The sequence below is a fragment of the Hyaena hyaena genome, unplaced genomic scaffold (assembly GCF_003009895.1).
Source record: "Hyaena hyaena isolate Hyena2069 unplaced genomic scaffold, ASM300989v1 scaffold_21, whole genome shotgun sequence".
Classification (NCBI taxonomy): domain Eukaryota; kingdom Metazoa; phylum Chordata; class Mammalia; order Carnivora; family Hyaenidae; genus Hyaena; species Hyaena hyaena.
The window spans coordinates 3,423,353-3,450,379 of NW_024080653.1; the positions used below are offsets into that span (position 1 = coordinate 3,423,353).

General features: G+C 57.8%; 1 protein-coding gene across 1 annotated transcript; it reads left to right on the top strand.

The window, feature by feature from the left end:
- Positions 1-3,531: 3,531 nt before the first annotated feature.
- C1QTNF1 (C1q and TNF related 1) lies at positions 3,532-25,037 on the top strand. Its single transcript, XM_039226304.1, has 4 exons — positions 3,532-3,632; positions 19,255-19,416; positions 21,875-22,014; positions 22,832-25,037. Exons 2-4 carry the CDS (start codon positions 19,268-19,270, stop codon positions 23,380-23,382), a joined length of 840 nt encoding a protein of 279 aa, XP_039082235.1. The 5' UTR covers positions 3,532-3,632; positions 19,255-19,267; the 3' UTR covers positions 23,383-25,037.
- The last annotated feature ends 1,990 nt before the right edge of the window (positions 25,038-27,027 follow it).

Genomic DNA, 27,027 nt, shown 5'->3' on the forward strand with positions numbered 1-27,027 from the left:
TGATGAGAAAACAGCAAGCCGCGGTGATATGCCCAGGGAGAGAGAAGGAATTGCCAAACAGGGGACATAGAATGTGCTGTCTTCTGGGGAAGGATTCTAGGGAATGTTCTCTTCCCCCGTGAGTCTCTGGGCTTTACATCCCATGAGCTGCCCTTGTCTGAGAATGTGGGGCCCCTTGGGAATGCTTAGGAAGCCCTAGTGTTTGGCCCAGACATCTTGTGTGGGAGGTGTGAGCTCCTAGGGAATTCCAGAATGGGCGTGGCCTGTATTTGGGAACCAAGAGAGAGATCTTGGGTGGGGTGGGGGCTCATGGTTCTGGCTTTGGGTTCTGATGCGTCAATGTTTTTTTGTTGGTGGTTTTTTGTGTGTGTGTTTTGTTGTTGTTGTTTTGTGTTTGTTTGGGTTTGGGTTTTTTTTTAGTTTTTGAGGGGTTTTTTTGTTTTTTGTTTTGGCCATGACTCTTGTCCTCAGTGCTGGCCAGGACTTTCCAAAGGGAAGATATTTGCTGAATCGAGAGCATTCTGCTTCAGTTGCTCAGGGGTGCTCAAGTAGTCTGCAAGATCACCCCTGGCTTGCTAACCGTGGCTTTTCTACTTACCGTTTCAAAGCAGTGATGAAGTGGGTGACAGAGAAGCATTAGGGACCTGGCTAGCTCTGTGTTTGGGCCACAGACTTTCTTTCTTTCACCGAGGGCTGAACCGGCCTTGTGAAATTTTGCCCATGTGCCTGTTGGCTTCAGCTCAGACCACAGTTCCCTTTCTCTGGAACTCTCCATGCCCCTGAGCCTTTAGTCTCTCAGGGATGTCTTGGGAAACCCCAGGTTCTGATTGCCACATTTAATATCAGCACCCCTCACCCTCCTGGTTTCTGCCTCCAGAGATATGAGTAAGCCCTTTCCTAATCTCTTGGGAGATGGGGGAGGGGCTCAACCCAGCAGGAGAGAAGGAGTCAGATCGTAATTACAATGACGACTCTTACGGACAAACCAGACGAACGAAGGAACCTCCTTATGCCTTGGGTCTACTCTGTCAGCCCATCAGCCGTGTGACAATTACAGAGTCACAACCCTTCACCCCAAGTCCCCCAGATACAAAAAGCTCTGACAATGTGAGAATTTGCATTTGGCGTCAGAGATGAGTTTGACTGGAGGGACCTTGACCGGATAGTGAGACGGTGTGACCCGCGGAGTGGTGAGGCTGTGCACGGTTCTATCTCTCCTGGGTTGCGGAATATCCACAAACATCCGGCGGGGCGAGATGCTGCGAAGATGTCTGCGTCTTCCTCTGAACACATCTGCTGCATAAAGTTCCAGATAAGAGACCCTGGACCTATCTCCGCTTTACAGATAAGGAAACAAAGGCCCACTGAGGTGGGGACTTAAGTCCTGGGCTCAGGACTTAAGGCCTCGGGCTAGAACGAGGAGCTGCCCCTGGAACAGAGGGGCATTATGTGGCTGTGTTTCTAGGCTCTGCTCTCCGTCGGGCCTCTGGATTTCTGTCTTGGGATTATCTTTAAGATAACTGTCTTTCGATTATCTCAGCTGGAGTAGAGAAAGGGAGCAGATCTCTGCATCTGTTTCTCTTCCAAGCCACGTGCCCGGCTTCGTGCGCCCTGAGTGGTGGTGTCCGTCCAGGACCCCCAAGGTCTGGGGTACTGCGGTGGGGGCCTTTCCCATTGCCTTCAGGGAGATCCTGGTTTGCGGGAGTTCTGAGGACTCTCCCCCAGCATCCGTGCCAAAGAAGGGCATCTGAGGACAGAGCGGGCAGCCAGCGGAAGGTCAGTCAGTGTGCTAGGCCTGGGTCCTGCTGACCAGGAAAGTTCCTCGTGTTGCGCACAGGAACGAAGACGAGCTTATCTCTGGGCTTCCTGTGTCGATAAGGAGCCGGGACGTGGTGAGTTTCGCCAAGCTTCAGACACAAGCCAAAGATCGTGAACGATTCCTGAGTCTTCTCACGCCAGCTGGAACCCCGTCGCCAACGGAGATGTGAACTTGATCTTGCCGAGGTGCCCTTGACGCTCCCCAGGGCCACCGGAGGATCAGGGCACTTTTTGTTCCCACAGGAGCCGGTGGGCTGCCGGTGTCTCTGTGGAGCGGCCATGGGGCCACCCGGACCTTCCTCCATCCCCACGTTCTCCACTCCGTTGGCAAGACTGTGCGCCTGGTGGGTGTCAGGCTCGCACAGCCCCCTTTCCTCTTGGGTTTTCAGCCTTTGGGGCAGACACGTGGGGAGCAGTGGCGGGAAGGAATTTCCAAGGCAAGGCAGAGTGGGGTGCGGTCTCTGGCTTTGCCCGGAACACCCCAAACCAGCACCTCGTTTGTACATCTGTCCACATGTAGCTGGAGAGAGGGGCCTTCGGGAGCAGTGGTGATAAATGACCAACAGGTCGGGTGTGACACCCATGAAGCTCGCGGAGATCGCGGGAAGGAGGCTCAGAAAGAAGCAAGAACAGGGTTATGGCCACCGCAAAGCACCAAGATCCTCTGGCCAGATCCTTCCTCTTTTGCCATACGGTAAGACTCCAGAACGATCTGTTCTGACTCAGGATGGAGACTAGCCTGGCCCGGGGGTAGGGGGGAGGGGGCAGCTCCTGAGAAACCTCTAGCAGCTCTCAGCATGGGAGGTGGGGCCAAAGAGGCCGTTTTAGAGCTTGTGCAGTTAAGTTAGGAAAAAGGCCTGTTTTTCATATCAAGGAACCAGAGGCTGATAGCGATCTCGGGATCCTGATGTCCCTTCTGGTTGTACCCTGGCCACACGGTCTTCTGGAAAGTCTGCACCCCCAGCCAGGGGTTCTTAACCTTTGGATCACGGGGCTCTCCGAGACTCTGATCAAAACAAAAGTCCATCCCTGTCTAACAGTGCACTTGTGTACACATGTGTGTGCACACACAGCTTTGCATTTTTTTGTGTGTGTGGTCCCTGGACCCCCACGTGGAGAGCCTCTGATTGAAAATATCTGGCGTCTGCCACCGATGGGGGACTTGATTCCACAGCACTGGCTACCAGTGCCCCCTGGACTGCTTGGAGCCCATCCTCACCACCTAGCAACTCAGGGTTCCCAACCCTCTTTGTCTCGGGCCCCCCACCACCCCCACACCTGGAGGGACTTCCGGGGGCTGGGAGTGGTTCCCGCACCCGCCAGCCTGGGCCGGCTCCACGGGGTGGCCCGGAGTAGGGCAGCGCTGGCTCTCCCTGCCCGCCGGGCACACACACAGTTAATCCGTGGCGGCCGCTGTTTGGATAATAAGTACTGGGAGCGTTGGAGGCTCCGCGGCCCCGCTCACATCTGGCCGGGGTTTGCTCTTTACGAGTCTGTCCCGCTTTCTTCAGCTCTTCCTCTACTTTCGAGAAACCGCGCTTCCGCTTCTGGCCAGAGAGACCTTGGAACAGAGGAGGTCAAGGTGCCGGGAAGGCAGGGACCGGCTGGTGGCTGCACCCGCCCCCCCGCGGCCCCCCCCCACACATTCTGCACCTTCTTCCCGGAGGACTTTTTCCTTCCTTCTCGCTCTCTCGCTCTCTCCGCGGACCAGGCTGCTCTTCCCCCTGCGACCTGGCCGGGAGGAGGCTCTGCGGCCGCTGGGAGATGCTCTAAGCCCGCGAGGCCGCTGCAGGACGCCCGCCCGCCGGCTGGAGGTAGGTGGTGGCGCTGGCGGGCAGGACGCGGGGCTGCTCCGCGGCTCCAGCGTGGCTGCCAGAGCGGAGTGGGAGGGGCCAGGGTGGCAGTTGTGGCACCGGCACCGGCACCGGGGGCAGCAAGGCTGGGAGCTGCGGGGCAGGCCCGTGCGCAGATGTGCCGCAGAGCCGGGTCGCCGTCTCCCCTTGTGACCAGGGAGCGGGGGCTCCGGCAGCTGGATGTTGAGGACTGTGCCTCCCCTCGTTTTTTGTAGGCTGATTATCTTGCTTCACGCTTCTCTGGGTGTGAGAGAAAAAGGAATGGTACCCAAGTCCCGGCTGTCCCTGGGGGGGGCGCCCCAATATTGACTCGGTCACCTGAGAAACAGGTCTGCCCAGCCCTGCCCGGGGCCAGTTTGGACCCCACACGGAACTGGAAATGCTGACTTTGGCCCCTGCGTCTAATGGTCTTGGTGCTCCTGGAGGGGATTCGGTCTGAACACGGGGAGTACTGTCCCTTCCCCCGGGGACGCTCCCGGGCTGCCTGCGTCCCTGAGAACCACGCCTGGCCTGGGGCCCAGTCGCCCAGCTGCCGTTGAGCCTCTGGACCTCAAACGCCACTCTGAGTCGAGGTGGCACGCCCCGCCCTGTTCTGGGCATTCCACGGGGACAGGTGTGATCCCCGCCTGTCCTGGATCCCCCAAGTGTTAGCCGGGTTCCCAGCTAACAGTGCCGGCTCCCGGGCGGCCCCGTGTCCCCTGTGGGCGTGCACGGGCCCTCCAGGTCCCTCCTGCTCCAGCAGAGGAAACGGCCTCCCTCGGCGACTCGTCCGCCCTTCCATCTCACTCGGTTTCCAGGAATGGAGGCAGTTTGGCACACTGGCGATCCTTCTGTCCGAGCTCTGCAAAGGAGGAGTGTCCTGAGAAACTGCGTTTTCTCAACCACGAGTGGCCACCCGGGTCCCTGGGGGAGGACGTGAGGTCCTCGGAGGCCACCAGTGCTTTGCTGTTTATAGTGCAGGAAGCACACAGCCAGCCCCACATGCAAGGTCACAAATAGATGCACTTGACTGTTGTGTTTGCTGCAGGGAGAGGCCTGCCCTGTGTCCCCAGCACCAAGAGGAGGGAAGAAATACGGACGAAGGGGGGGGGGGCGAGGGTTGAGTTATTCCCTCCGCCTTCCCTCCCCATTCTCCCTCTTGACCTGAGAGCTGAGCGGAGCTTAGGGTGACCTGCAACACTCGTGGCAATAAAAACAATGGCAGCCATGGGTGCAGGGTGTGTGTGTGTGTGTGTGTCCCACACGGCAGGCGCTGCGCAAATGCAGAATCTCGATGATTCTATCAATGTCACTCTCACCCCTGAAGAGCTCAGAGAGGCTCATGACCTGCCCACAGACAGTGGATAGAGGACCCGATGGAGGCCTGCATCTCTGTGCCCAGAAAGGGCATGTAACTTGCTCAAGGATGCACAGCTCTCCAAACTGGGGCTGGGACCTGATCTTCTCGAGTTTGCAAAAATCCACTTCCCGGCTGGTCCTCGGAGAAAGTGCCCGGGGGCAGGAAGGACAGCTGGGTTCTGTTTCTCAGGAATGCTGCCCTCTCCTGTTCTCTCCCTCCTCCTCCCATCTCAAGCCTCTGGTGATGCCAAGGAAGGGATTGCCAGTGAGCAACGGGTCAAGGAGACAGAGAACTGAGGGTGCCGGAGGTCTGGGGCGGGGCTGCATCCAGCCGGAGGGGGTCCCTGCCTGCCTAGGACAGGTGCAGCCAGCCAGCGAGAGGCACCCTCTCAGGTGGACGGTGAGAAGCTGACGCGGTCCCAGGAAGGTGCGCAGGTGTCCCCCGCTTCGATCCTGGGATGTGAACCTCCCTCCTCAGGGCCACCGGCAACAGCACAGTTGTTTCAGAACGTGCTTTTTTCCGTTCTTCCTGGTGCCTCCCCACCCCCGGCTGTAATTAGCATGACTCATAAACCAAATATTCTGGCACTGAAATTCACCCATCAAAACAAAGATGAAAAGAATTTTGCAGATACAGCCGCTCTCCTGGGCGTCCTCACCGGACAGAAGCTTGCCATCGGGTTTGTGTCCTTGTGTGGGACCCTGTTCCTCGAGCTGGGGGTGGCTGAGGGCCCCAGGGCCGCCGGCGGGGACAGCTCACTGGGGACAGACGGGAAGAATGGAAAGGTCCTGGGCTCTCATTGCCTCAGGCAGTGCTGTCTGCTCATCCCCTGGAGAGGAAAATGGGTGTTTCAGAAGCAGCCGGATCTCCCTGCCCCGAGAGCCCAGATATTCAGGTGGAGGTGATCCCTCCCACACCCTGCTCCGGGGGACTCCGCCTTGGTGACGTGGCAACCGCGTGGGCCCAGGATTATTAATTTTTTTTCCTGTCTTTACCTGCTGAAATCCGCCTTTTCTTAAAGCCAAGGGAGACAAGGCAGCTCCCTGGACAGGCCCGTGGGTATCTCCCTGCGCCCTCACACAGCGTGCGGAACTGTCTGCCCACTTGGAGGACAATGTGGAAAAGAATCCTCAAAGCCTGCACGCGGCGCTTCTGTCCACCCTCGCGAGGCAGCCCAGCGAGCCTGGGGTTGGGGGTTCTGGGGCCCTGCGGGGGGGCCTTCAGCTCAGACCCTTGTCTTTCAGCCTCGTGGGGAGGGACTCAGGGGTGTGAGCAGGCACGGGAGCTCGTGAGCCTTTGGGACATCGTCATCTCTGGGCCCTTGTCAAGCTTGTGGTGGAGCAGGAGACTGAGCTCCCGGCGTCCCCTTCGGCCCCTCGTTCTTGCCCACGCTTGCTCTCCAGGAGTGGACTCAACGTGGAAGGGGTGCGGGCAGAGGCGCGGAGGCCCCCTCCCTGCATGCCAGGCTGTCTCCGGCCTGCCCCGGAGGCCCCCGGAGTCTACCCCTTGTCCAGCTGTGGACGGGCCAGGCGTCCTGCCCTGTCCAGGATGGCCGTGGGCCAGGCTGGGCCTCAGTGTCTGACCATCTCCCTGGCTCCCGCAGGGATTTTCCTTGAAACAAGACAGAGCAGAGCTGGGTCTGCGGGCAGGGAGGCATGATGAGAAGGGAAGACGGGAAAAGAGGCAGACAGGCGGGGCAGGGAGTGGGGGGGAGGGCTGGAGGAGTCAAGGTGCCTGGGGCTTGGTCAAATGCTCCTGCTGGCCACTGTAAAACCATACATGGGGAACGCCCCAAACCTTTTACCTCGAGTTGCACCCCCCACCCCAAGTGGCGCCATCTGGTTGCCAGCCGCCCTCTGCCCTAGGGACCAGGGAGGGAAAAAGATCTCGCCTGGGCAAGCTGCCAGCCCTGGTGGCTTTGGAGGCAGGGCGCGGGCCCTGCGACTTTCCCCTGCAGTTTCTGGGGCTGCTCTGTAGAGCTGGGGGCTGGGCGTGCTCAGAAACACGTGGGCCCTTTCTCCTTGGGAGGAGTCTGAAAGCGGATTCTGGCGAGAGATGGGTGGGTCCGCGTGGCATTGGGGGTGGACGTGGGGCCCTTCAACTCTCCTGGCGTTCTGGGCAGCCCTCCCACTTCCTGACAAAGGTACAGCTATGCCAGCAAGACCCGCGGTTCTTGGGGAAGATCCAATTGCAGGGGCCCTGAGGACGGTGCCTCGGGAGCAAGCAGAGTGAGCCCCTGGCATCTGGGGAGGTGGGCTGGAGCCTGATGCCCACCTTCCCCTTTCTGTTCCGTCCTCGGCTCCTGCATTCTCTTCCTTCTGGGTCTCTCTCTGCAGGAGCCTCCGCTAGGGGCTCCCCACCAGCCTGATCCCCAAGCAGCACCGTAAGGGATGGGCAGACGCAGGACACCCAGGCTGCTCCCACTGCAGCGGCAATTTGTTACACCGCTGGCTCCTGTCTGCTGCGCTTGGCCGCGGGCCCCTTTGCAATCCAGCCCTCCAAGCGGCCTCTGCCCGTCAGAGAGCACTGGCGGCCGGACAAAACCCTTTGCCAGCCCTCCCCAACGTGGACCCCCCTTCTCCTTTCCGGAGCTCACCCGTGGACTGTTCTCCCCACCCCACAAAAGCAATGCTCTAAAAACGCAATGGACCACACCTCTTGCATTTTGAGGTACGGGAGATCTTAGCACACGGCCGCCGTGAGGACAGTGGTCGCACATCCCCTGTGCCTCGTGCCACACCCAGCATAGACTAGGTGCTCATAACCTGCCGAATGAATGAATGCAAAGGCCCAGCTGGTGGGTAGACCCCTCAGAGCCAAAGTCCACTGCTGCCACTCCAGCTCTAACCGAGTGAGCTAAGCAGGTGGACTGCGGCCTGGCAGGATGAGCCTGCCCCCCTGGCATCTTTCCAAAGGCCCTTGGAGGTGAGGTGGAAAAGGCACTGTGTTGTCGGACACACCTGAGCGCCAGCCCCTCCCACTGGGGAGCCTGGGGTGGGCAGCTCTTTCCCTCGGAGCCCATTTGCTCATCTGAGAAATCCAGGTGCATCGTAGGGCTCAAGCTCAGCGGCACCCGGAAAGCGGTGCCCGGAGCCTGGCACGTAGTAGGTGCTTGCTTCGTTAATGGTGTTAGGGCTTTGTTAGAAGGAATCTCTGATAAATGATGGGGCTGCTCCCAATGGGCCCATTAACTCGCCAGGGCATTGCTCAGAATTCCTCAAGATGGGCGCAAGGATTTGGCTCCATTTACTCTGGTTTCACGGCCTCAGTCAGCTTCCTTCATGGCCAAGTACCACCAGGGAGGGGTGTGTCAGGGACAGAGCAAGGACTCCCTCCTAGGAAACGTGATCTCTCTACCAGGCCTGACTCTAGTCCAAGGTGGATGCCCCTCCCTGGCCTAATCTGTAGCCATGGCAACTCCAGGGGTGTGGGGGGGGGGGAGCGGGTTGGGGGAGGGGTAGTCTGTCTCCTTGTTGCACTGTGTCCTTGGAATCCAGCCCTCTGCCCGGTACACAGCAGACCTTCAATAAGCGCTGGTGAAGGAACTCGAGACGGGAGCGCTAGGTCAGTTTATACTCCACGCGGTCCCCACTTCGAGGAGGCACAGATCTGCCACAGCAGTGTCCCCACGCCCCCCTTCATTCTCCTTCCCTGTTCGTGTACCGCCAGCCCCCCCGGAATACACGAACTGCTCTCTGAGTCCCCAGGGCGGGGCTTCTTTGTCATTGTTCTCAGTGGAAAATAATGTGTACTTGATGTGAAAAAATATGGCAGGGGAAAAAAAAACCCAGAGAAGCCAAAATAAGAAAATGGCAAACATCCCTACTATCATCACCCAGAGATCCTTGCTGTTAGCAGCCAGGTGGGTGGCCTTCAGATCTGGGCGGCTGACATACGGATGTGCATTGATGTGTGTGTTTCCAGCCTGACCTTCACTCATCATGAACATCTTTCCACATCTGCAAACAGTCATCTGTTTACAGAGGTGGCTAATTGGTGCGGCTGGCTGAAGCTGCCCCTCCTGCTTTATTTATTTATTTACTTGCCTTTACTCGAAGCAAGAAGCAAGCACCTCCTGGAGCTTGGAACCTCGGCTAAAGGGGGGGGGGGCGGTGGTCTGGCCCTTTGTGAAGCAGGAGATGTTTCTGAGTGCAGATAAGAGGGGCCTCCGAGGGTGAGATGGTCGGAGACGGCCACACCAGGATTCAGCCTTGCGATGGCACCCCATGGGGGCCCCCGGGTCACTCTCCGCCTTTGCTCCTCTCTCCCCAAACAGCCCCACCCTGAGCTAGAGAGAGATTTGAACACCCTGGCTTGAGGCCCCAGCAACAAGTGTGGGATCCTAGAGTCCTGCTGGCATGGTGGCTCCGCGGACGGTGAGCGTGGAGTTCAGTGTTGAGCATCAGACACCAGATTCCGGAGGCTCGAGGGAGAAGAGGCACGGCTGCCTTGGAGGGGCTCCTTGTCTGAGGGGGGGGGACCTTACGGGAGGCGCGGGGAGCACCTTCCTGGAGGAGTGCCCCCAGGCTGGGCTCTGAAGTGTGCACAACGGAGAGGGTGGCGGGGAAGGGAGCGGGGGAGGCGAGCGAGTGGCTTGTGTTGGGTCTGCCAGCGGCTCCAGATGGGAGCGGCGGCGCGGCAGCTCGGCCGGAGGCGAGGCGAGAGCTGGGTGGTGAAGCTCAGGGCCGACACGCTCTCCTTTCTTCGCGGGAAGCCTTTGACGCCCAGGGTGGGATTAGGTTTGGCAGTTCTGCAAGGTGCCTCCCTTGTTGGAACTTGGAAGACAGAGGGGAGACAGGCAGCGGAGAGCTGGGGAGGAAGTGGTGGCCGGCCAGCGAGGAGGACCGGAGGCCCTTGGGAGGCTGGGTGGCGGATTAGAGGTGACAGGTGCGTGAGAGGTGGGGTCTGAGTGGTGGGGTCTGAGTGGCCCCCGGATTCCCAGCCAGGCGCCCTTGTGTGGGCGGCCGCAGTAGCTGCAGGAGAAGCAGGTGAGGTGGGGTCCGGAGCGGAATTAATTCGGGGGTTCGCGGGTCTAAGGCGGAGCGGAGAGACGGCGCTCAGAATGCTGATAACCCAGGCGGCTCTGTGGAACTTTCTTCCATCATAGAAACGTTGTCCCAACTGTGCCGTCTGAGACGCTGGTCCCCTAACATCACCTGCTGCGGACGAGAAGAACCGAATTCTTCATGGGGCTTCATTTTAACGAATTTAACTGGCCCCCTTGGCTAGTGGCCACGGCTCTGGAAGGCGCGGGCCAGCCTAAACCTCCTCGGCCAGGCCGGGGTGGGGACGAGGATCTCAGGGAACTGTCACTGTAGAAAGTGACAGACGGAGAGTGTCTGTCTTTCTTTCTTTCTTTCTTTCTTTCTTTCTTTCTTTCTTTCTTTCTTTTTAAATGTTTTATTTATTTTTGAGAGAGAGAGGCAGCATGAGCAGGGGAGGGTCAGAGAGAGAGGGAGACACAGAATCTGAAACAGGTTCCAGGCTCTGAGCTGTTAGTATAGACCCCGACACGGGGCTCGAACCCACAAACTGTGAGATCATGACCTGACCCGAAGTCGGACACTTAACTGACTGAGCCACCCAGGCGCCCCTACGGAGAGCATGTTTCAAGGGGGAGGGGCTGACTCCCCATAGACACCTGTCTCTGCGGGCGCGCCCGTGAAGGATGAACACGGGGAGGCAGGCTGGGCCAGAGCAGGGACGGGAGAAGAGGTGGCCCGCCCTGCACTGACTGCGGATTGGATGCCGAGCTAAATCCTGCTCTTGGCCTTGAAGCCATTAGGTGTGGGACTGAGTTCTCGCTTAGGACGCGCTTCCTCAGGAGGTGCCTGCGAGACGTTGGGAGATTGGTGTCCAGGCCTCAGAAGAATCACAGTAGCGCTTGTCAAGAGGCGGGCGTGGTGGGGACTGGACCCTGCAAGTCCCAGGTCCTCTCCTCCCTGAGGGCGTCCCGGCTGTGGGGACGTGGGCCCTGGGCCAGGCCACCTGCAGACGGGCTCACGGCGGGCCTGAGCTGTCAGGAGCTCTGCTCTGTCACGCAGCTCTCAGAGCAGGGCCAGGCCTGCAGCCCAGGGCCTCACAGCTGGGAGGTGATCTAAGGACAGTGTTCTAGTCAAGGAGGCCTTTGTTTGCACCGCGACGGACTCGGGGCAGCAGAGGCTGGGCTGGCCAGGTGCCCCCGGAGGCCCGATGCTGGCAGCCCACGTGGTCTCGCTCCGTCGGGGCCTGGCCACAGCGTGGTGCCCGCTCCCTACGTCGGGTGAGCCTTCCCTTCCCGAGGCCCAGCTGCCCCAGGAGCGATGGAGATGTTAGGAATTGGTGTGGGGTGGGGGGGAGGATTCTTTTTTTCATAAGGTTTTTATTTACTCATTTAAGTAATCGCTACACCCAGTGTGGGGCTCGAACTCATGACCCTTGTTACTGAGCCAGCCAGGTGCCCCACGGATGCGGGGGGAGTTCTTACCTTGTTTTTTCTTCAGTTTTGTCCCTGCTCTGCAGGGAAAAGGGAGCTCTTTCTTATTAACTAAAAAGACCCCATGTCCGTCTCTGGCCATGTGCTTTGGAGGCCACCAATAAACCCCAAACCTTAAACAATAAAGCCTTCTTCTCTGAGCCAGAGAACAGCTTCTCAGAGAAAGGAAAGGGTGAGAGTCAGCGAGTGGCATGGATGCCAGAACCCCACTCTTACTTACCCAGTTCCTCCGATAAGGGGGTTCCTCAGCCCCTCCACTGCTGCTTCCTTTACGGGGCTTGGGGGAAGCCGGAGGGGGTCTGAGAGCCGCTGGGCTGGCCGATTATAGAAGGGAAATTAGATATTAAATGGGCTTCTGGAACTGGTGAGCAAATGTCATTTGTCAACTGGAAGTCACTCTGCGTCCTTCCTTCCCGTCACCAGAGGAGTTTCGTAAGTGGAAAATCAATGTGATGCATCGCTTCTGGGGCAGGAAAGCAGATGTCACATGTGAGAAAACCCTGACAGTCATCGGGGCCACAGGGACACCCCAACACGGTGCTTTCTCCCTTCTGGGCACCCCAGGATCTACATCGAGGACAAGGGATCCAATGGAGAACTCAGGGCTCCTCATGGGAGGACTCTGCCAGATGTGGAAGTGGAGACGGGCAGCCTCGGGGCTCCCTTGCGGGCTGACAGGTTGCTGGGAAGAGGGAGGTGACAGAAGTCGATTGTGGAGGGATGGAGGAGGGATGTCAGAGGCCACGTTGAAGCAAGGAGTGAGGATACAGCTCGCCACATTGCATTCTTGGCCTAGAAGCCATTAGGTGTGGGAGACAGGCCTCTCTTATGCCAAGCTTCCTCGGGAGCTGCGTGTAAAATCTTGGGTGACGTCCAGGCCCTAGAAAAGCCAGACAAAGCTGCTCGCCTCGGGTGCAGTGAGGTCTGGGGTGCAGCTAGAGCTGCTGGAAAGCATCACATGGAGGCAAGTGGTAGAAAGGAGGAGGGACCTTCGGGGGTATCAAAGGCGGTTGGTGACTGATTCTATGTGGCGGGTGCAGGAGAGGAAGGAGCCCAAATGACTCCCAGATTTCTGGCCGGCTGCTCGTTCTTAGTTCTGCTTCCTTCCCCATCGATCGCGGTTTGACCCATAGCGCTTTCTGCCACGATCGGAAACCCTCTGTCCTGTGCCGTGTCCAGCGTGGTAGCCACCAACGCCGCGTTGCTACGGAGGGCTTGGAACGTGGCTGGTGTCGTGGAGGGACTGAATTTTTGAATTTTATTTAATCCGTTGAAAATGAAACAGCCCCGCACGGCCAGCGGCAGTGACACCAGACCGCACAGGCCTGGGATGTGACCCACTTTACCGTTTTGATTCAACATTTGCTGTTCTGTCCTGAGCTACACGGTACATGTGGGTCCGCTTCCTTTGCTGGGCCGTAATCTTCTCGAGGTCAGGGAGGAAACTTTGTTGGTGGCGGAATCACTTCTCCTGAGCTCTGACGCGAGGCTGGGCAAGTTGTGAGGGTTCGGTGAACCAGGCCTGTGTGTCGCTCCGGCCGAGAGGAAACCCTGAGCTGCAGGGGTCGCGGGCGTGTCTTCTAAGCTTCCTCTCGTCCAGGGAGATCCTAGGCTTCTGGCCGCCCAGAGCAGCTGGCCACCCGATGAGCATTTAGGAAGACGGAAAACTTTATAAATGCTTTTGTCAAATGGCACTGGGCTGGGTGCGGCATCGAGGCAAAAATGCAAACATGTGGTGCCCAAGCTCTGGGAGTTTCCCACAAAGCACGGGTGGGACAATGTGGGGCCCCTCTTGAACAGATACCAGGAACTTTGAACGTGCGTATGAATACTGTCTCCTCAAGGATTTACCCCAGGTCCACAAAGGGTCTGAGAAGGGATGAAAATTATTGTTATTATTATTATTTTAATTTTTTTCTGAGAGACAGACAGAGGGCAAGCAGGGGAAGGGCAGAGAGAGAAGGAGACACAGAATCCAAAGCAGGCTCCAGGCTCTGAGCTGTCAGCACAGAGCCCTACATGGGGCTCGAACTCATGAACTGCGAGATCATGACCTGAACTGAAATCGGGCACTGAACCAACTGAGCCACCCTGGCGCCCCTATTATTATTTTTTTAAGGGAGAGAGATGGAGAGAGAGAGAGTGCGAGTGGGGAAGAGGGGCAGAAAGAGAGGGAGAGAGAATCGCAAGCAGGCTTCACACTTAGCATGGAGTCTGACACGGGGCTCAATCCTACGACCCTGGAATCATGACCTGAGCCGAAATCAAGAGTCAGAGGCTCCACTGACTGAGCCCCCAAAGGGATGAAAGTTATTAACAAGGTCGTGTTCTCAGTCTTCCTCCAGACCCTGCCAGTGGCCCATTTCCCCTTCCGCACCCCCACTCCTACCCGGGGGGTCTTCCTTTGGGGGAGGTTAAGCAGGAGGTAGCTGCCAGGGCTGAGAGGACAGCGGCTGGAGACCCACGGGTCCTCTGGGGCAGGGAAGTGGGGGAAAACGGTGTTCACCGAGCCGACGTGGGATTTGGTGGGTGAATTTCTTCACTGGGTTTGAGAAGGGCACGTTGGGAACTTGAGTCACGTTGGAGCTGCCTCGGAGGCCTTGACCACAAGGCAGCCTGTGGGCCCGGCGGTGGGGGTTGTACAGGCTGGCGGACCGCCCCGCGGACCTGCCTCTGCTGCGTGCGCATATTCTTCTGAGTTACCCGACTGGGGGCCAGAGCCTCACCCTTTGTAGGTGACTTCATTTCCCTGGAAACTGCTACACGTGATTTGGAGCCAAGTTTGGTTGGACATTGGGCAATACTGTTTTTGCCAAAAAGTTATGAAAATGATCATGTAGTGACACTGACTTCTCTGTGGTCCTTGGTAAAATGGTTCTGAAGGCATTTTTAATTTTATTTTAAGTTTATTTTTTTTTGAGAGAGAGAAAGAGAGAGAGAGCACAAGCAGGGGAGGGGCAGAGAGAGAGGGAGGCACAGAATCTGAAGCAGCTCCAGGCTCTGAGCTGTCAGCACAGAGCGCAACGCGGGGCTCGAACTCACAGACCGCGAGATCATGACCCGAGCTGAGGTTGGACGCTTAACCGACTGAGCCCCCAGGCGCCCCAGGTTCTGAAGACATTTTTGAAGATGGAAAAAGTCCACCCAGGGTTTGCTTTGGCCCCAAAGAGGAGGCTCCTGAGGAGAACCACCAGCCTCCGCCGCCCTCACAATGTCAGCCTGGCGCCTCTGACTTTGCTGGCTCTGTTTCGGCTGCTATCATCCCCCTTAGGTCGGCTGCGTCCTGGTCCCCACCTCTTCTGATCAAGGTCCAGGAAATCCCTTAGCCAGACCAGTAGGAGACGAGCCAATGCGCCAAATGGGGCTCCCATTGAGGGTAGAGCCCTGATCTGCAGCTGGGGGGGGGGGTGGCTCCCAGGGGACACGTGGCAGAATCTGGAGACATCATTGCCCGTCAGTCACAGCTGGGAGTGGGGCGTGTTAACAGAATCTAGTACGTGGAGTCCAGGGATGCTGGTAAATATCCTGCAAACGCACAAGACAATCTCCCACAACAAAGAGTGAGTCAGCCCCAAATGTCAGGAGTGCCGAGGTTGAGAAACCCCGGGGACAAAAGAATCTGAGGTACCTTTTATGTGTCTTCGTTGTTATTTCCTGACTTTCCCGAAATGAATATATATTACTTTGGATTCAGGAAAAAAAATGTTTAAAGAAAGGAAAGCCTCTTTTCCTTTTGAGTGATGCAAGCTTGGCATTTAAAGAAAAAAAAAAAGAGTAATTATTGAGGGGCCAAGGAAGAATAGAGGAAATACAGAAAAAGGGAAATAAACAACTTTAGAAAATTCCAGCTCACAAATATTTGTGGAGTAGCAGTCAAGTTCAGGGTGCTGCAGGATGCTTGGGCGGTCCAAGATGGACACGCCGAGGAGGTCACGGGTGCTGTGCAGAAGCTTACACGCCAAGCAAAACTCCACAGAATAAGACAACAGGAAAAACAAAGTTTAAAATGGGGAGGGAGAGGTTTTGCCAGCTGAGGGTCTGGAAAGGCATCAGGAGCACGGAGAGGCACTCGGCTTTGGTCTTGAGGGCCAGGTAAGATAGTGATGTGATCTGAGGACAGCCTGTTGCAGTCAAATCCAGTGCCCCCCTCCAGCCCCCGGTTAAGGATCGGGCAGTCTGGGGTGCCTGGGTGGCTCAGTCACGTCTGACTTTGGCTCAGGTCATGATCTCATGGTCCATGAGTTCGAGCCCCGTGTTAGGCTCTGTGCTGACAGCTCAGAGCCTGAAGCCTGCTTTGGATTCTGTGTCTCCCTCTCTCTCTGCCCCTCCCCTGCTCACACTCTGTCTCTCAAAAATGAATAAACATTAAAAAAATAAAATAAAATGATTGGGCCATCTTAGGCTAATCAACTTCTCTACATCTCTGTTTGGTCATTTTAAGGTTGGTGTAATAATGAATGAGTATTGTCTCCTTTAAGGGTTCCCTGTAGGTCCCTCTGAGGCCTATGATGGGGTAAGATTTCTTAAGGAGGACGTGTTCTCAGACCTAACCCTCACTCACCGGGCTAGAAGGATGCAGTGAGATGATGCTTGGAGGGGATGCTCTCAGTACTGCGCCTGCTGCACCTGTTGGCCTACGAGGCTGGTTTTTAGTAGCAGAGAGGAGGCGAAGGGGAACTCCCGGCCAGGGGCGAAGGATGCGAACAGATGGACAGATGCCAGGGGTTTGGGGGATGTGGCTGCAAGCTGGGATTCAAAGTATGGTCCAAGGACTAGGCGCACTGGCAGCACCTGGGCTTTTTGAAAGTGCAGAAAGCAGAATCTGCATTTTAACCATATTTCCCAGGTGGTATGTGTGGATGTTAGTGTGTGCAAAGCAGGGAGCTCCAGCATAGGCTGAGGGTATTGTACAATGCAGCCAAAGAGTGGGGACAGCCTGGGGTGTCATGTATGCCCTGTCAAGCAGAAATGATGGATGGATGGATGGGTGGGTGGATGGATGGATGGATGGATGGATGGATGGGTGGATGGATGGGTGGGTGGATGGATGGATGGATGGGTGGATGGGTGGATGGGTGGATGGATGGATGGGTGGATGGATGGATGGATGGTTGGATAGATGGTGGATGGATGGGTGGATGGATGGGTGGGTGGATGGATGGGTGGATGGATGGATGGGTAGATGGATGGATGGATGGATGGATGGATGGATAGATGGTGGATGGATGGGTGGATGGATGGATAGATGGATAGATGGATGGATAGATGGTGGATGGATGGCTGGGTGGATGGATGGATGGAATGATAGGTAGATGGATGAATGGATGGGTGGATGGATGGATGGATGGGTGGATGGATGGGTGGATGGATGGATGGATGGATGGGTGGATGGGTGGGTGGGTGGAAGGATGGATGGAATGATAGATAGATGGATGAATGGATGGGTGGATGGAATGATAGATGGGTAGATGGATGGATGGATAGATGAATAGATATATGGATAGATAATTTTAATATGTATTTTATAAATTAACATAAACAGATACAGCAGAGATTCTGAGTGGAGGGCTGGTCCAAGCAGTCTCTTGGTTATCGGGAAGCTCTCTGGGCCCTGGTGCTTGAGAGGGATGGTTGGCTGGTAGAGAACTTGCAGGTGGGGAGGCCCAGCTAGTTCACTGCAGTGTATGAGGTGGGGAGTCCTGCAGAGAACTGAAGACCTGGCAGAGCTGTGGGTGACAAGGAAGGAGGGGATTTCTGGGGAGGCAGCCTCCCTAGCTCAGAGGCTCATCACATATCCGAGGCCCCATCTGGAGAACTTCTGGCTTCTGCCTTTCATGTCCCAGGGCTCTGGGTCCTGGCTCTCCGCCTCTCCCATGTTGTCTTCATTTGACATGGGGGCTCCGGCAGTGAGGGCTAACGGAGCACCCTCCCTGCAGAGCTAGAACGGCGAGCCCGCCAGCACACAGAATGAAGAACCAAGCCCCAAAGTGGACCTGCCAGCCACAAGGCCTCTGAGCAGCGGGGTGTTGGAAGGAAGTCTAGGGCCTCCCATGAACAGCGAAAGGAACATTGATCTGGGTAGATGGTTACTGACAACAAAAGAAATCTGTCTCAGTACTTAATTCTCCTTAAACCAAAAGGAGGAACTGAAGGAAAATCAGACCTGGGCCCTTCGGAGATTTGCCTGCCAGTGACAAGGTGGATCCCACTCCTAACTTGGCTTCGAGGGGAGGGTGGTTCTCATTCCCGCTGGGCCTCTGTTACTGCCTGGGCAGCTGAAAGCATTGATCAGGGTGTCCTGGCGGGCCCTTTGAGGTGTTGACTTGTATGTTTTGGTGAACAAAGATGGGCTGGGAGTGACCAGTTACTCACTCCTGCAGTGGGGAGGTTTCCCAACCCACCAGAAGCAGTCAAGGTCACCTATCGGTCTATCCATCCATCCAGAAGCTCCCCAAGTTAGCTGGGGGCAATGCCTCTAATGGTGGAAGTGGATAGGATGCTTTTTGCCTATTTTAAGCCCAAGCACTGCCCCCTAATGGGCTCCCTGGGGACCCCCAGTGGATGTGCCTTTCTAGAAGGACCGTTCTCAATACCGGGCGAGGATCCGTCCAGAGCTTTCACCTGAGAACACCGCAAGAGACACGGAGTTGGCTTTGATGAGCAACAAAGGCGTCAGGGGCTGGACCCCACCCCTGCCCTAAGTGAGCTGCGTGATGTCCCTCCCTCCCCATCCACGCCCACAGCACAGGACAGTGACTGCACCCATTCACCTGCGAGTGTGGTTATTGCTCTAACAGGGCTGAAAATGGTCACCTGCAGAGCCCACGGGCGAGGGGCCTCCTTCCTGGGAGGCGTGGTGGCCCGGGCAGTGGCTGTGCTCACCGCAGCAGGCAGCCTGGTGCTCCAGTGCCAGCCCGAGGCTCCAGGGGCAGAGTCCGTGTGCACATGACAGTGTGCGCATGCACGTGTGTGTGGCTGTGGGAGAGTGTGTGGGCGTGCACGTTAATTGTGTCAGCATGCCCATGGGTACGAGTGTGTGGAAGGTGTGCATATGTGGGAGTGTGTGCGTAAACCTGTGCTGAGTGTGCTGAATGCATGTGGGAGTGCGTGTGTGACTGTGTCAAGTGTGCAACAGTATGTACACTGGGCATGTGAGTGTGCATTGAGGTGTAGGAGTGTGTAAGCGTGGTTGTGTTAGGATCGTGCAAATGTGTGTGAGTGCAAGAGCCTGTGCGTGTATATACAAGTGTGTCAGGTGTGAGTGTGAGCTTTCAGGTGCACCTGCCACGTGTGAGTATTGAGTATACTTGTGCACACGTGGAAGTGCAAGACCACACGAGTGTACGTGTGCACACTGTCGTGTGAGTACTGGGCATGCATGTGCATATAAATGTGAGGATACTGGCTACACCGTGTGTGTCATGTGCGTAAGTACTGAGTGTATGTGTGCACATGTGTAACACACGAGAGCACCGAGTGTATGTGTGCATGTACGAGTGAGAGTACGGAGTATACATGCGCACGTGTGCATGGAAGTGTGAGAGCACTGAGTATACGTGTGCACGTGTTAAGTGTGAGGGCACTAAGTACATGCGTGCACGTGGAAGACTGTGGAGAACATGTGGGAGCGTGTGAGGGTGACAGTGCGTGTGGTCGCCCTCCCGGACGTCTCCGCTCCCGGCCTCCTGGGCCTGGTGGCACCTCTGGGCGCCCCTCTGCAGCCCCCCCCCCCCCCGCCCGTGTCCTTGCTCGTGTGTCTCTCCCAGCAGGGCGCGCAGGAACATGGGCTCCCGGGGACTGCGACTCGGGCTGGCGTGCTGCCTGCTGCTGGCCTCCGCCTGCGGCCGGGTGCTGGGCCGAGCGCCGCGGGCCGCGCAGGAGCCGCCGGAGCAGGAGGGGACCGAGGGGCCGCCGCTCGACCACCAGGACAGGTGAGAGACGGGGGCGGGTGCGCGCAGGTGCTCCGGCTTGGCGGGTTGAGCGCGGGGTCCAGGGCCCCCCGGGCTCATTCCTGGCTGGGCGCAGAGGAGCGTAGCTTGGGCCGAGGAAAGGGCCTCGCGGAGGCGGGTCCGGGAGGACAGACCGGCCATTTCTCCTTCCAGGGAGGCGTCCCTGAAACCGAGGACCGTGACCCACTTCCTTCCAACCCCAAGGGATTGAGTCTGTGTAAGGTTTTGCAGACACATCCTTAAATAAAGAGTTCGCCAAGGGGCCCCTGCGTGGCCCAGTCCATTAAGCGTCTGACTCTCTGCTCAGGGCGTGATCTCTCGGTTCGTGGGTTCGAGCCCCACGTGGGACTCTGCGCGGACAGCGCGTCTCCCTCTCTTTCTGCGCCTTCCCTGCTTGCTGTCTATCTCTCACTCTCTCAAAATTAAATAAATAAACATTAAAAAAAAAGAGTACACCAACCCCCCACCCCAGCCCTCGGTTTGCCTTTCCATTCTAGCTTTGTCCTTCGAGAGCATCTTCCAGGGTTCTGAGAACACCCTGCTCGTAGGAGGCAGGGATGGTGCTGTGAGCCGGGCCCCTGACCAGTTGACCAGGTTACAGACTGGAGAGGAGAGGAGGGGCGGCTTTTCCTGACAAGTCATGAATTTCTGCTGAATGATTCCATCTTCATATACATGACCTTCGGTGACGTAGACTTCAGGCTATTTGGAATGTTTGTAGGGATACGCAAAATGCCTAGGGGATTACTCCTGAAACTGACATGCCTCACATGTGAGGTTCTAGCTCGATGCTTCGACTTTCTCCATTATTTTGAGCTGTGGGCCGACTTGATGCCCAAGGCTTCGCACGAGCTTTAGAGAACGATGGAATTGCATAGGATGTGGCACGGGGACACCTGTCAGCTCCTGCTCCTCCCCCTCCCCCCTCCTCTCTCTTTCCATTCAACGAACATTGAGCGTCTAATATTGGTCTGGCCGTCCGCTAGGGACTAGGGGATATCACGAATGATAGTCCCTGGGACTGTCATTCTTCTGGGAACCCGGAGGCCATGGGGGAGCAGAGCCGTGAGCAGTGAGCAGTGAGGTAGGACAGGTGTGCCCGCAATGCTGGGGGTGGCGGAGGAGGGGGAGACGGAGCAGAGGAGTGACCTCAACTTGAAGGACCCCTGGGGAGGCATCCAGGTGCAGAAGGAGGGTGTGTGGGAAGTTGTGGCCGCACCAGGTGGCTTTGGGGTAGCGGAGGGTAGGAATGGGAAGGGAGAGGAGCCTGGGGGGGAAGGGTCTCTCCTGAACTTAATTCTACAGAGAGTCATAGAAGATTATCACGGAGGGGGTGGGGGTGTCATGGAGACGGTTCAGTGTCCTGGGGTTCCAGAAAAAAGGCTGGAGAAGGCAGAGAAGAAGCTGGATGGGAGGTGTAGGGGGAGGCAGATGCCAGGAGGGCGGTCGTGTGGTAAGGGTCCCCCAGAGATGAGGGGACCTGAGGACCCAGCTTCTGCAGGCACCTTGGTGGGGGTGCTGACCGCTCAGGACCCCGGGATCCTCAGAACATGGTGGTGAGGCCAGAGACACCTCCCGAATGAGCCTGAAGCTCCATTCTGGGCAGCTGATGATGGTAACGTGAGGAAGCTTAGAAGGAGAAGGTTCTGGGGGCGGAGTTATGGGCAGATGCATTTGGACCCATCACGTTTGTGGGGTTTGCAGACTCTAGATGGAGGCTTCCGGCAAGAGGCAGGGGTCCACCTGGGAGTCCAGACTTGTGGGGCCTGAATTTAGTGTGTACAGATCCATTTCCTGGATTGTCCTGCGGAGGCAGGGAAGGAACCGGGCTTTTGAGATGGAATGACTGCCTCTGAGATGGTACCATCAGCTCCAGAGCCTGGGAGCCAAGAGAGGAAGCCAGAGAGCACCGCGCATTGCCGGGAGGTGCCGCGAGGTGGCAGCAGGGAGCCGTCCCCGCCACCCCGCCCCAGCCGCCCCTCGAACGTCCTAAAGTCCGTAGTAAGCATTGGAGCCCAGTCTCCAGCTGCGGAAGCTCAAAGGAACCCTAAAGATTTGGCCGAGCCCTTTCATTTACAAATGAGTCAGCTTAATGTAGTATCTTCTAGAATCACAGCTGCCTGGAGGGGATTCGCAGCATTGTTAAACTTCCTCTAAAACCCCTCCCGGAGGGGCCGAGAGGATCTCTCGAGCAGCCAGGCTCACAAGGCCCTCAATTACTCCACCATTTGCAGAAGGCGGTGGGGGGACGGGGGCTCCTCCAGAAGTTTCATTTAGGGCCCCAGACTTTGCCAAGAGCCAATACTGCCTCTGTGGAGGGAAAGCGAGGGCACAGCCTGCCACGCCCAGGAGAGAGGGGAGGCTAGCGGGCAGACCAGGCAGCAGGAGAGAGAAGAAGTCCCCGCTCCTGGCTTTCACGATAACATCTTTATTCCCTTAGGGGTGAAGAGAACCATGAAAAATACAGCTCCAGGCAGGGGGACGAGGTGGCCGCTTCCCGGTGCTTTCGCTGCTGTGACCCCGGCAGCCCCGTGTACCAGGCCATCCCAGTGCCGCAGATCAACATCACCATCCTGAAAGGTCAGGTTGCTGCAAAGCCACCGTGGGGGTGGGGGGACCTCCCCTGGGTGGGGGTGGGGAGCGCTCTGTTCTGAGGGGGGAGGGGAGAAGATGTAGTCTTTCTTTTTTTAAAAAAAATTTTTAAAAGTTTATTTATTTTGAGAGACAGAGAGAGCAGAGGAGGGGAAAACAGAGAGGGACAGAGAGAATCCCAGGCAGGCTCCGTGCTGTCAGGGTGGAGCCCGACGCGGGGCTCGAACTCATAAACCCGTGAGACCAGGACCTGAGCCAAAACCAAGAGTCAGGTGCTTAACTGCCTGAGCCCCCAGGCGCCCCGAGAAGATGTGGTCTTTATGGTAGATGAGACGGGCCACCCTCAGGGCACGGGGGTGGAGGAGGAGAAAATTCCATCTGAGGCTCTGTCCCCTTTCCAAGAGGTCAGATTGGAAAGAAGAGGCCCTAAGGACCCGGGCCTGAGAAGGGTCTCACCCCCCTCCCCTGCCACCCCCTCCTCGGCTGCCTTTGAGCCTCTGCATCTTCTGTTCTGGGGCTCGGCCCCCAGCCCGCTTTCCGGATCACCTCCCGCGGCCCCACAAACCCTGACCGGGAAGCGCCCGGCCGAGCCAGCATCTGCAGCGCATTTGCTCCGAGTCGGCCGCGGGCCTGGCCACAGCGCCTGCTGCTTTGGGACAAACCCATATGTTCCCTTTGCGTTGCCAGCACTTTCCGGACCGGGGGGGGGGGGCGGGGGGGAAATGATGGCCTCTGGATGAAAATAGAACAGCCGTGGGGGCTGGGCCAGCTTTGCTTGACGCCACGTGCTCTCCTGTCCCTTTAGGTGAGAAAGGGGACCGAGGGGACCGAGGCTTGCAAGGCAAGTACGGCAAGACAGGCTCCGTGGGCGCCAGAGGCCACACGGGCCCCAAGGGGCAGAAAGGGTCCATGGGGGCCCCCGGGGACCGCTGCAAGAGCCACTACGCCGCCTTCTCGGTGGGCCGCAGGAAGCCCCTCCACAGCAACGACTACTACCAGACGGTCATCTTCGACACGGAGTTCGTGAACCTCTACGGCCACTTCAACATGTTCACCGGCAAGTTCTACTGCTACGTGCCGGGCATCTACTTCTTCAGCCTCAACGTGCACACCTGGAACCAGAAGGAGACGTACCTGCACATCATGAAGAACGGGGAGGAGGTGGTGATCCTGTTCGCCCAGGTGAGCGACCGCAGCATCATGCAGAGCCAGAGCCTGATGCTGGAGCTGCGGGACCAGGATGAGGTGTGGGTGCGCCTCTTCAAGGGCGAGCGGGAGAACGCCATCTTCAGTGACGAGTTCGATACCTACATCACCTTCAGCGGCTACCTGGTCAAGCACGCCTTGGAGCCCTAGCCCCGCCAGGCCCTGCACCCCCCACCCCCACCCCGGGGAGGGGGGAGGCATGGGTCTCGCTGCAGCCCCAACCCCAGTCGTGGCTCCCCCCCCCCCTCACCACCCAGCTTTGGCCCCGACACGACGCCCTTTGCGGAGCAGGGAGCAGAATGGGCTATGCTTCCCGGCCTTGGGGGCCCTTCAGTGGGCCCATCGGGCCGTCACCTGCGACAACGACGGACACCCCCCCCCCACCGCTCCCCTCCACGCACGTATCCTCAGGCGACCCAGCAGGCGCGCGGCCACAGGGCAGGGTGTCCCCGAGTCATCCTTGCCCGAGGCTGGAACTAATTAAGGAAATGGTAAAGTTTGTGAAAGAAGCAAAATAAGCCGTGTGGGAAAAGGGAGGCGCTGTTATTTTTGCCTTCCCACCAGCCGCGCCAGTTCCCCGGGGAGGTGGCTCCAGCCTGAGCTTGCGCGAGCCTCCTGCCAGAGACCTGATGGGGGCGCTGCGGGCCCCAGGGGAAGGGGCGGAGGGCGTGGGACCCTCCTCGCCATTGATGAGCCTTCCTGGGCAACAGCTGGCCTGACGTCCATGTCCTGGGGCCATCACGGCCTTGCCCGAGGAGGCTTCAGCTGGTCTTTCTGAGCCACAACAGCGAGTGGGGGTTGGGGCCGGGCACGGGGGGTTGGGGGGTGGAGGTGGGGAGCGAATGTCGGCTCTCAGCAGGACAGCCCAGCCCTTGGCCTTGGCCTCTGGGCTGAGACTGAACAGCTTGCTTGTTGGAACTCACAGACTCCTGACAGCAGCCGGGGACTTGGGGAGTCCCCGGGTCCACTCAGCATCACCAAGGCAGAGCCATCCACCCTGGTGCGGCTCTGCTCCGCCGCCCCAGACTCCCCGGAGCTCCCGGGCAGGGGCTTCACGCCTGCTACCCCGGCCCTGGCTTTCTGTTCCTCCTCTCAGACGGGTCAGCCACGGAAGACGCCGGGGCCTGAGTTTTGTACCAGCTGTCACGGTTATATGATATTTGCTACACAACCTGCCTGCACACCATCTCGAGTCCTGTTTCCCTGAGGGCTCAGTGCTCTCTCCCCCGGCCTCCTGGACCAGCGGCCCAGGACAGCAGGGCAGGGGCTTCCTCTGGCCCCCAGAGCAGGGAAGGGCCGGAAGGGGCTAGAAGGCTCCCCCTCGGCCTGTCTCGGAGTCCCCGTGGGGCACCGTCCCCCTGACCAGGGAGAAGGCACGTCTCAAGCACTGGAGTCAGAACCCTCTCTGGGGCATGGGGTGTAGAAACACCCGACGCGGCTACTGCCTAGAATTGGTGCTCTGGCCCGTGGCCGACTGTGGCCCGGCAGCCCTTCCCGGCCTCTCTTTGTTAATGCCCAGGGCCAAGGTCCCTCTCCTACCTGCCTGGGCCCCTAAGCCCCTATGGGAACCTCCCTTCCCTGGTGACCCTTGGCCTGGACCCATCCCTCTGTCCCCTCCCCCCACCCCCCCGGGGCCTGATCATCGGGTCTGGGGCCTGCACATCCTTCCCTCTGAAGGACTTCTGCTGGTCAGACTTTGGAAACGGTGTTTCTACGGGCGTGTGGTGAGCGGAGGGTCCGCCCGCTGCTTTGTGCTGTCCCGGTGCTCTTTCAGACATTAAACTTGGAACTATGTGTTTGAGCAACACGGCCTCTTCAGTTTGGTCATTGAACCAAATCCTCCTCTTCTCTGCCCCCCTCCCCGCACCCCGCCAACTGCCTTTTGGAAGCCTGGGGGCTGCACCTCGGCACCCGGGAACGTAGGTACCCAGGGGGCACAGCAAGGCCTTGAACTGCCTTGTTGCTCTGGAAGTGTTTCCCAGGCTCAGCCGGACGTGGCTCCGTTGGGTGCCCTGCACCCCAGGAGTCTTCAAGGGACAGGGATGGGGTGGGGGTGGGGGGCGTGAGGCAGGGCTTGGGCAACTGTGCTGCTGTCCCCGAGTTGCTGTGACAACCTGCCACAAGCCCGATGGCTTAAGACAACACAGGCTTCTTGTCTCCCAGCTCGAGAGTCCAAAGTTCTAAATGAAGGGGTCAACAGGATCGCTTTGCTGTCCCCCTCCTTCAGGGGAGGGCCCTTAGCTTCTGGTGGCCCCAGTGTCCCACGGTGTGTGGCTGTCACTCAGCCTCTGCCTGTCGCTGTCTTCACGTGGCCTTCTTCCTTGTGCCTCCCAGGCCTCCCTCTCCTTTCCTTCATTAGGACACCAGTCGTTGGATTTTGGGCCCCCCCTAGATCCAGGATGGTCACCTCTTAAGATCTGCAACTTAATGACCTCTTCACATTCACGGGAATTGGGGGTTAGGACCTGGACATACCTTTTTTTTTTGGGGGGGGGACATGATTCAACCCAAATATGATGACCTGCAGGCTTGAACACACCCAGCAACAGCCTCCCTTATGCTCCAGCAGTGGAGAGCGGATGCTTCTTTTTCTTCTCTCCATTGCTTGCCAGTCGGGTTAGCGGCCAGAGCCCTTCTCCGACGGCGGCCAGCGGGCAGCGCTGAAGCTGCCTACTCCCTCTGGTGTGTGCCCTTCCCCTGCCTGGTTCTGGGATCCGCCTGTGCTCGGCCGAGGGCCGGGGCCAGGCAGGAGCAGCTCTGGCCCCCGAGACGAAGAGCGGGCCCCACCTCCACGCAGCTGGGGCCTCCAGAGCACAGCGTGCCTTCTCTGCAGCGGGGAGCCACGGCGGGGGCTGTCTCCCTGGAGAGAACGGGTCAGCTTCCTCCTGGTGCCTCCTGCCTGCTCTCTCCCCAGGGACACGGAGCACAGAACACCTGCTGTACCGCCCACAGGCCAACGCAGGAAGTGAGGCGGCATTTGCTCCAGGGCCCACAAGATGCTCCCTCTCACTGTGAGCTCTCCCCTGCCCAGTCCTTGCAGTCCCTGTCCATCTATTATTTATTCCATTCCCTTCCTCCTCGCACTTCTCACTCTCCAAGTATTCACCCTGCCCTGATTTGTGGTTGCCCAGGTGCGAGGTGCTGGGGCGCCATGACGAATATCGGGTACTTGCCTTCCAGAGGACTTTAACTACAGCATGACATGGATGTAGCCTCAGAAGTGCGTGCTTGGCACCGGATTATCTGCTCCTTATGACTCCCTCCCCAAGCAGTTTACTTTGCATGGGCTCCTTCCCCTGTGCCCTGACCTCAGCTAGTAAGGAATTGGCTAACGGTTACTGGAAAAGACCTGATAAACTCAGTTGCAAAACAAATACTAGTGTTTTAGCAAAAGAACTTAGAAACAGCTGATGACTCAGCCTGAGGGGACAATTGTTTATGCTACAACATTCAGGAGTTTCTGTAGCCAGGGTGGGAGCGGTGAGGCATACACTCCTGTCTTATGGGGTTAGTGTGTGTGTATGTGTGTGTGTGTGTGTGTGTGTGTGTGTGAGTGTGTGTGTGTGCACTCGCACTCAGGGATGATTTTATGTAGTGTTAGCTATGGGAACACAATGATATGAAGACAAACTGTTCTTTTGGGGGCCATAGTAGCTGGAATAAAATGAGACCTTCTTGCCCTGATCATGAAAAGAAAACTCAGAAGGTTACAGAAAATAATAAACAAAACAAGATACTTCCAGATGCAAAAGAGAGGAGTTGGACCCCTACCTCACACCATATACAAAAACGAAC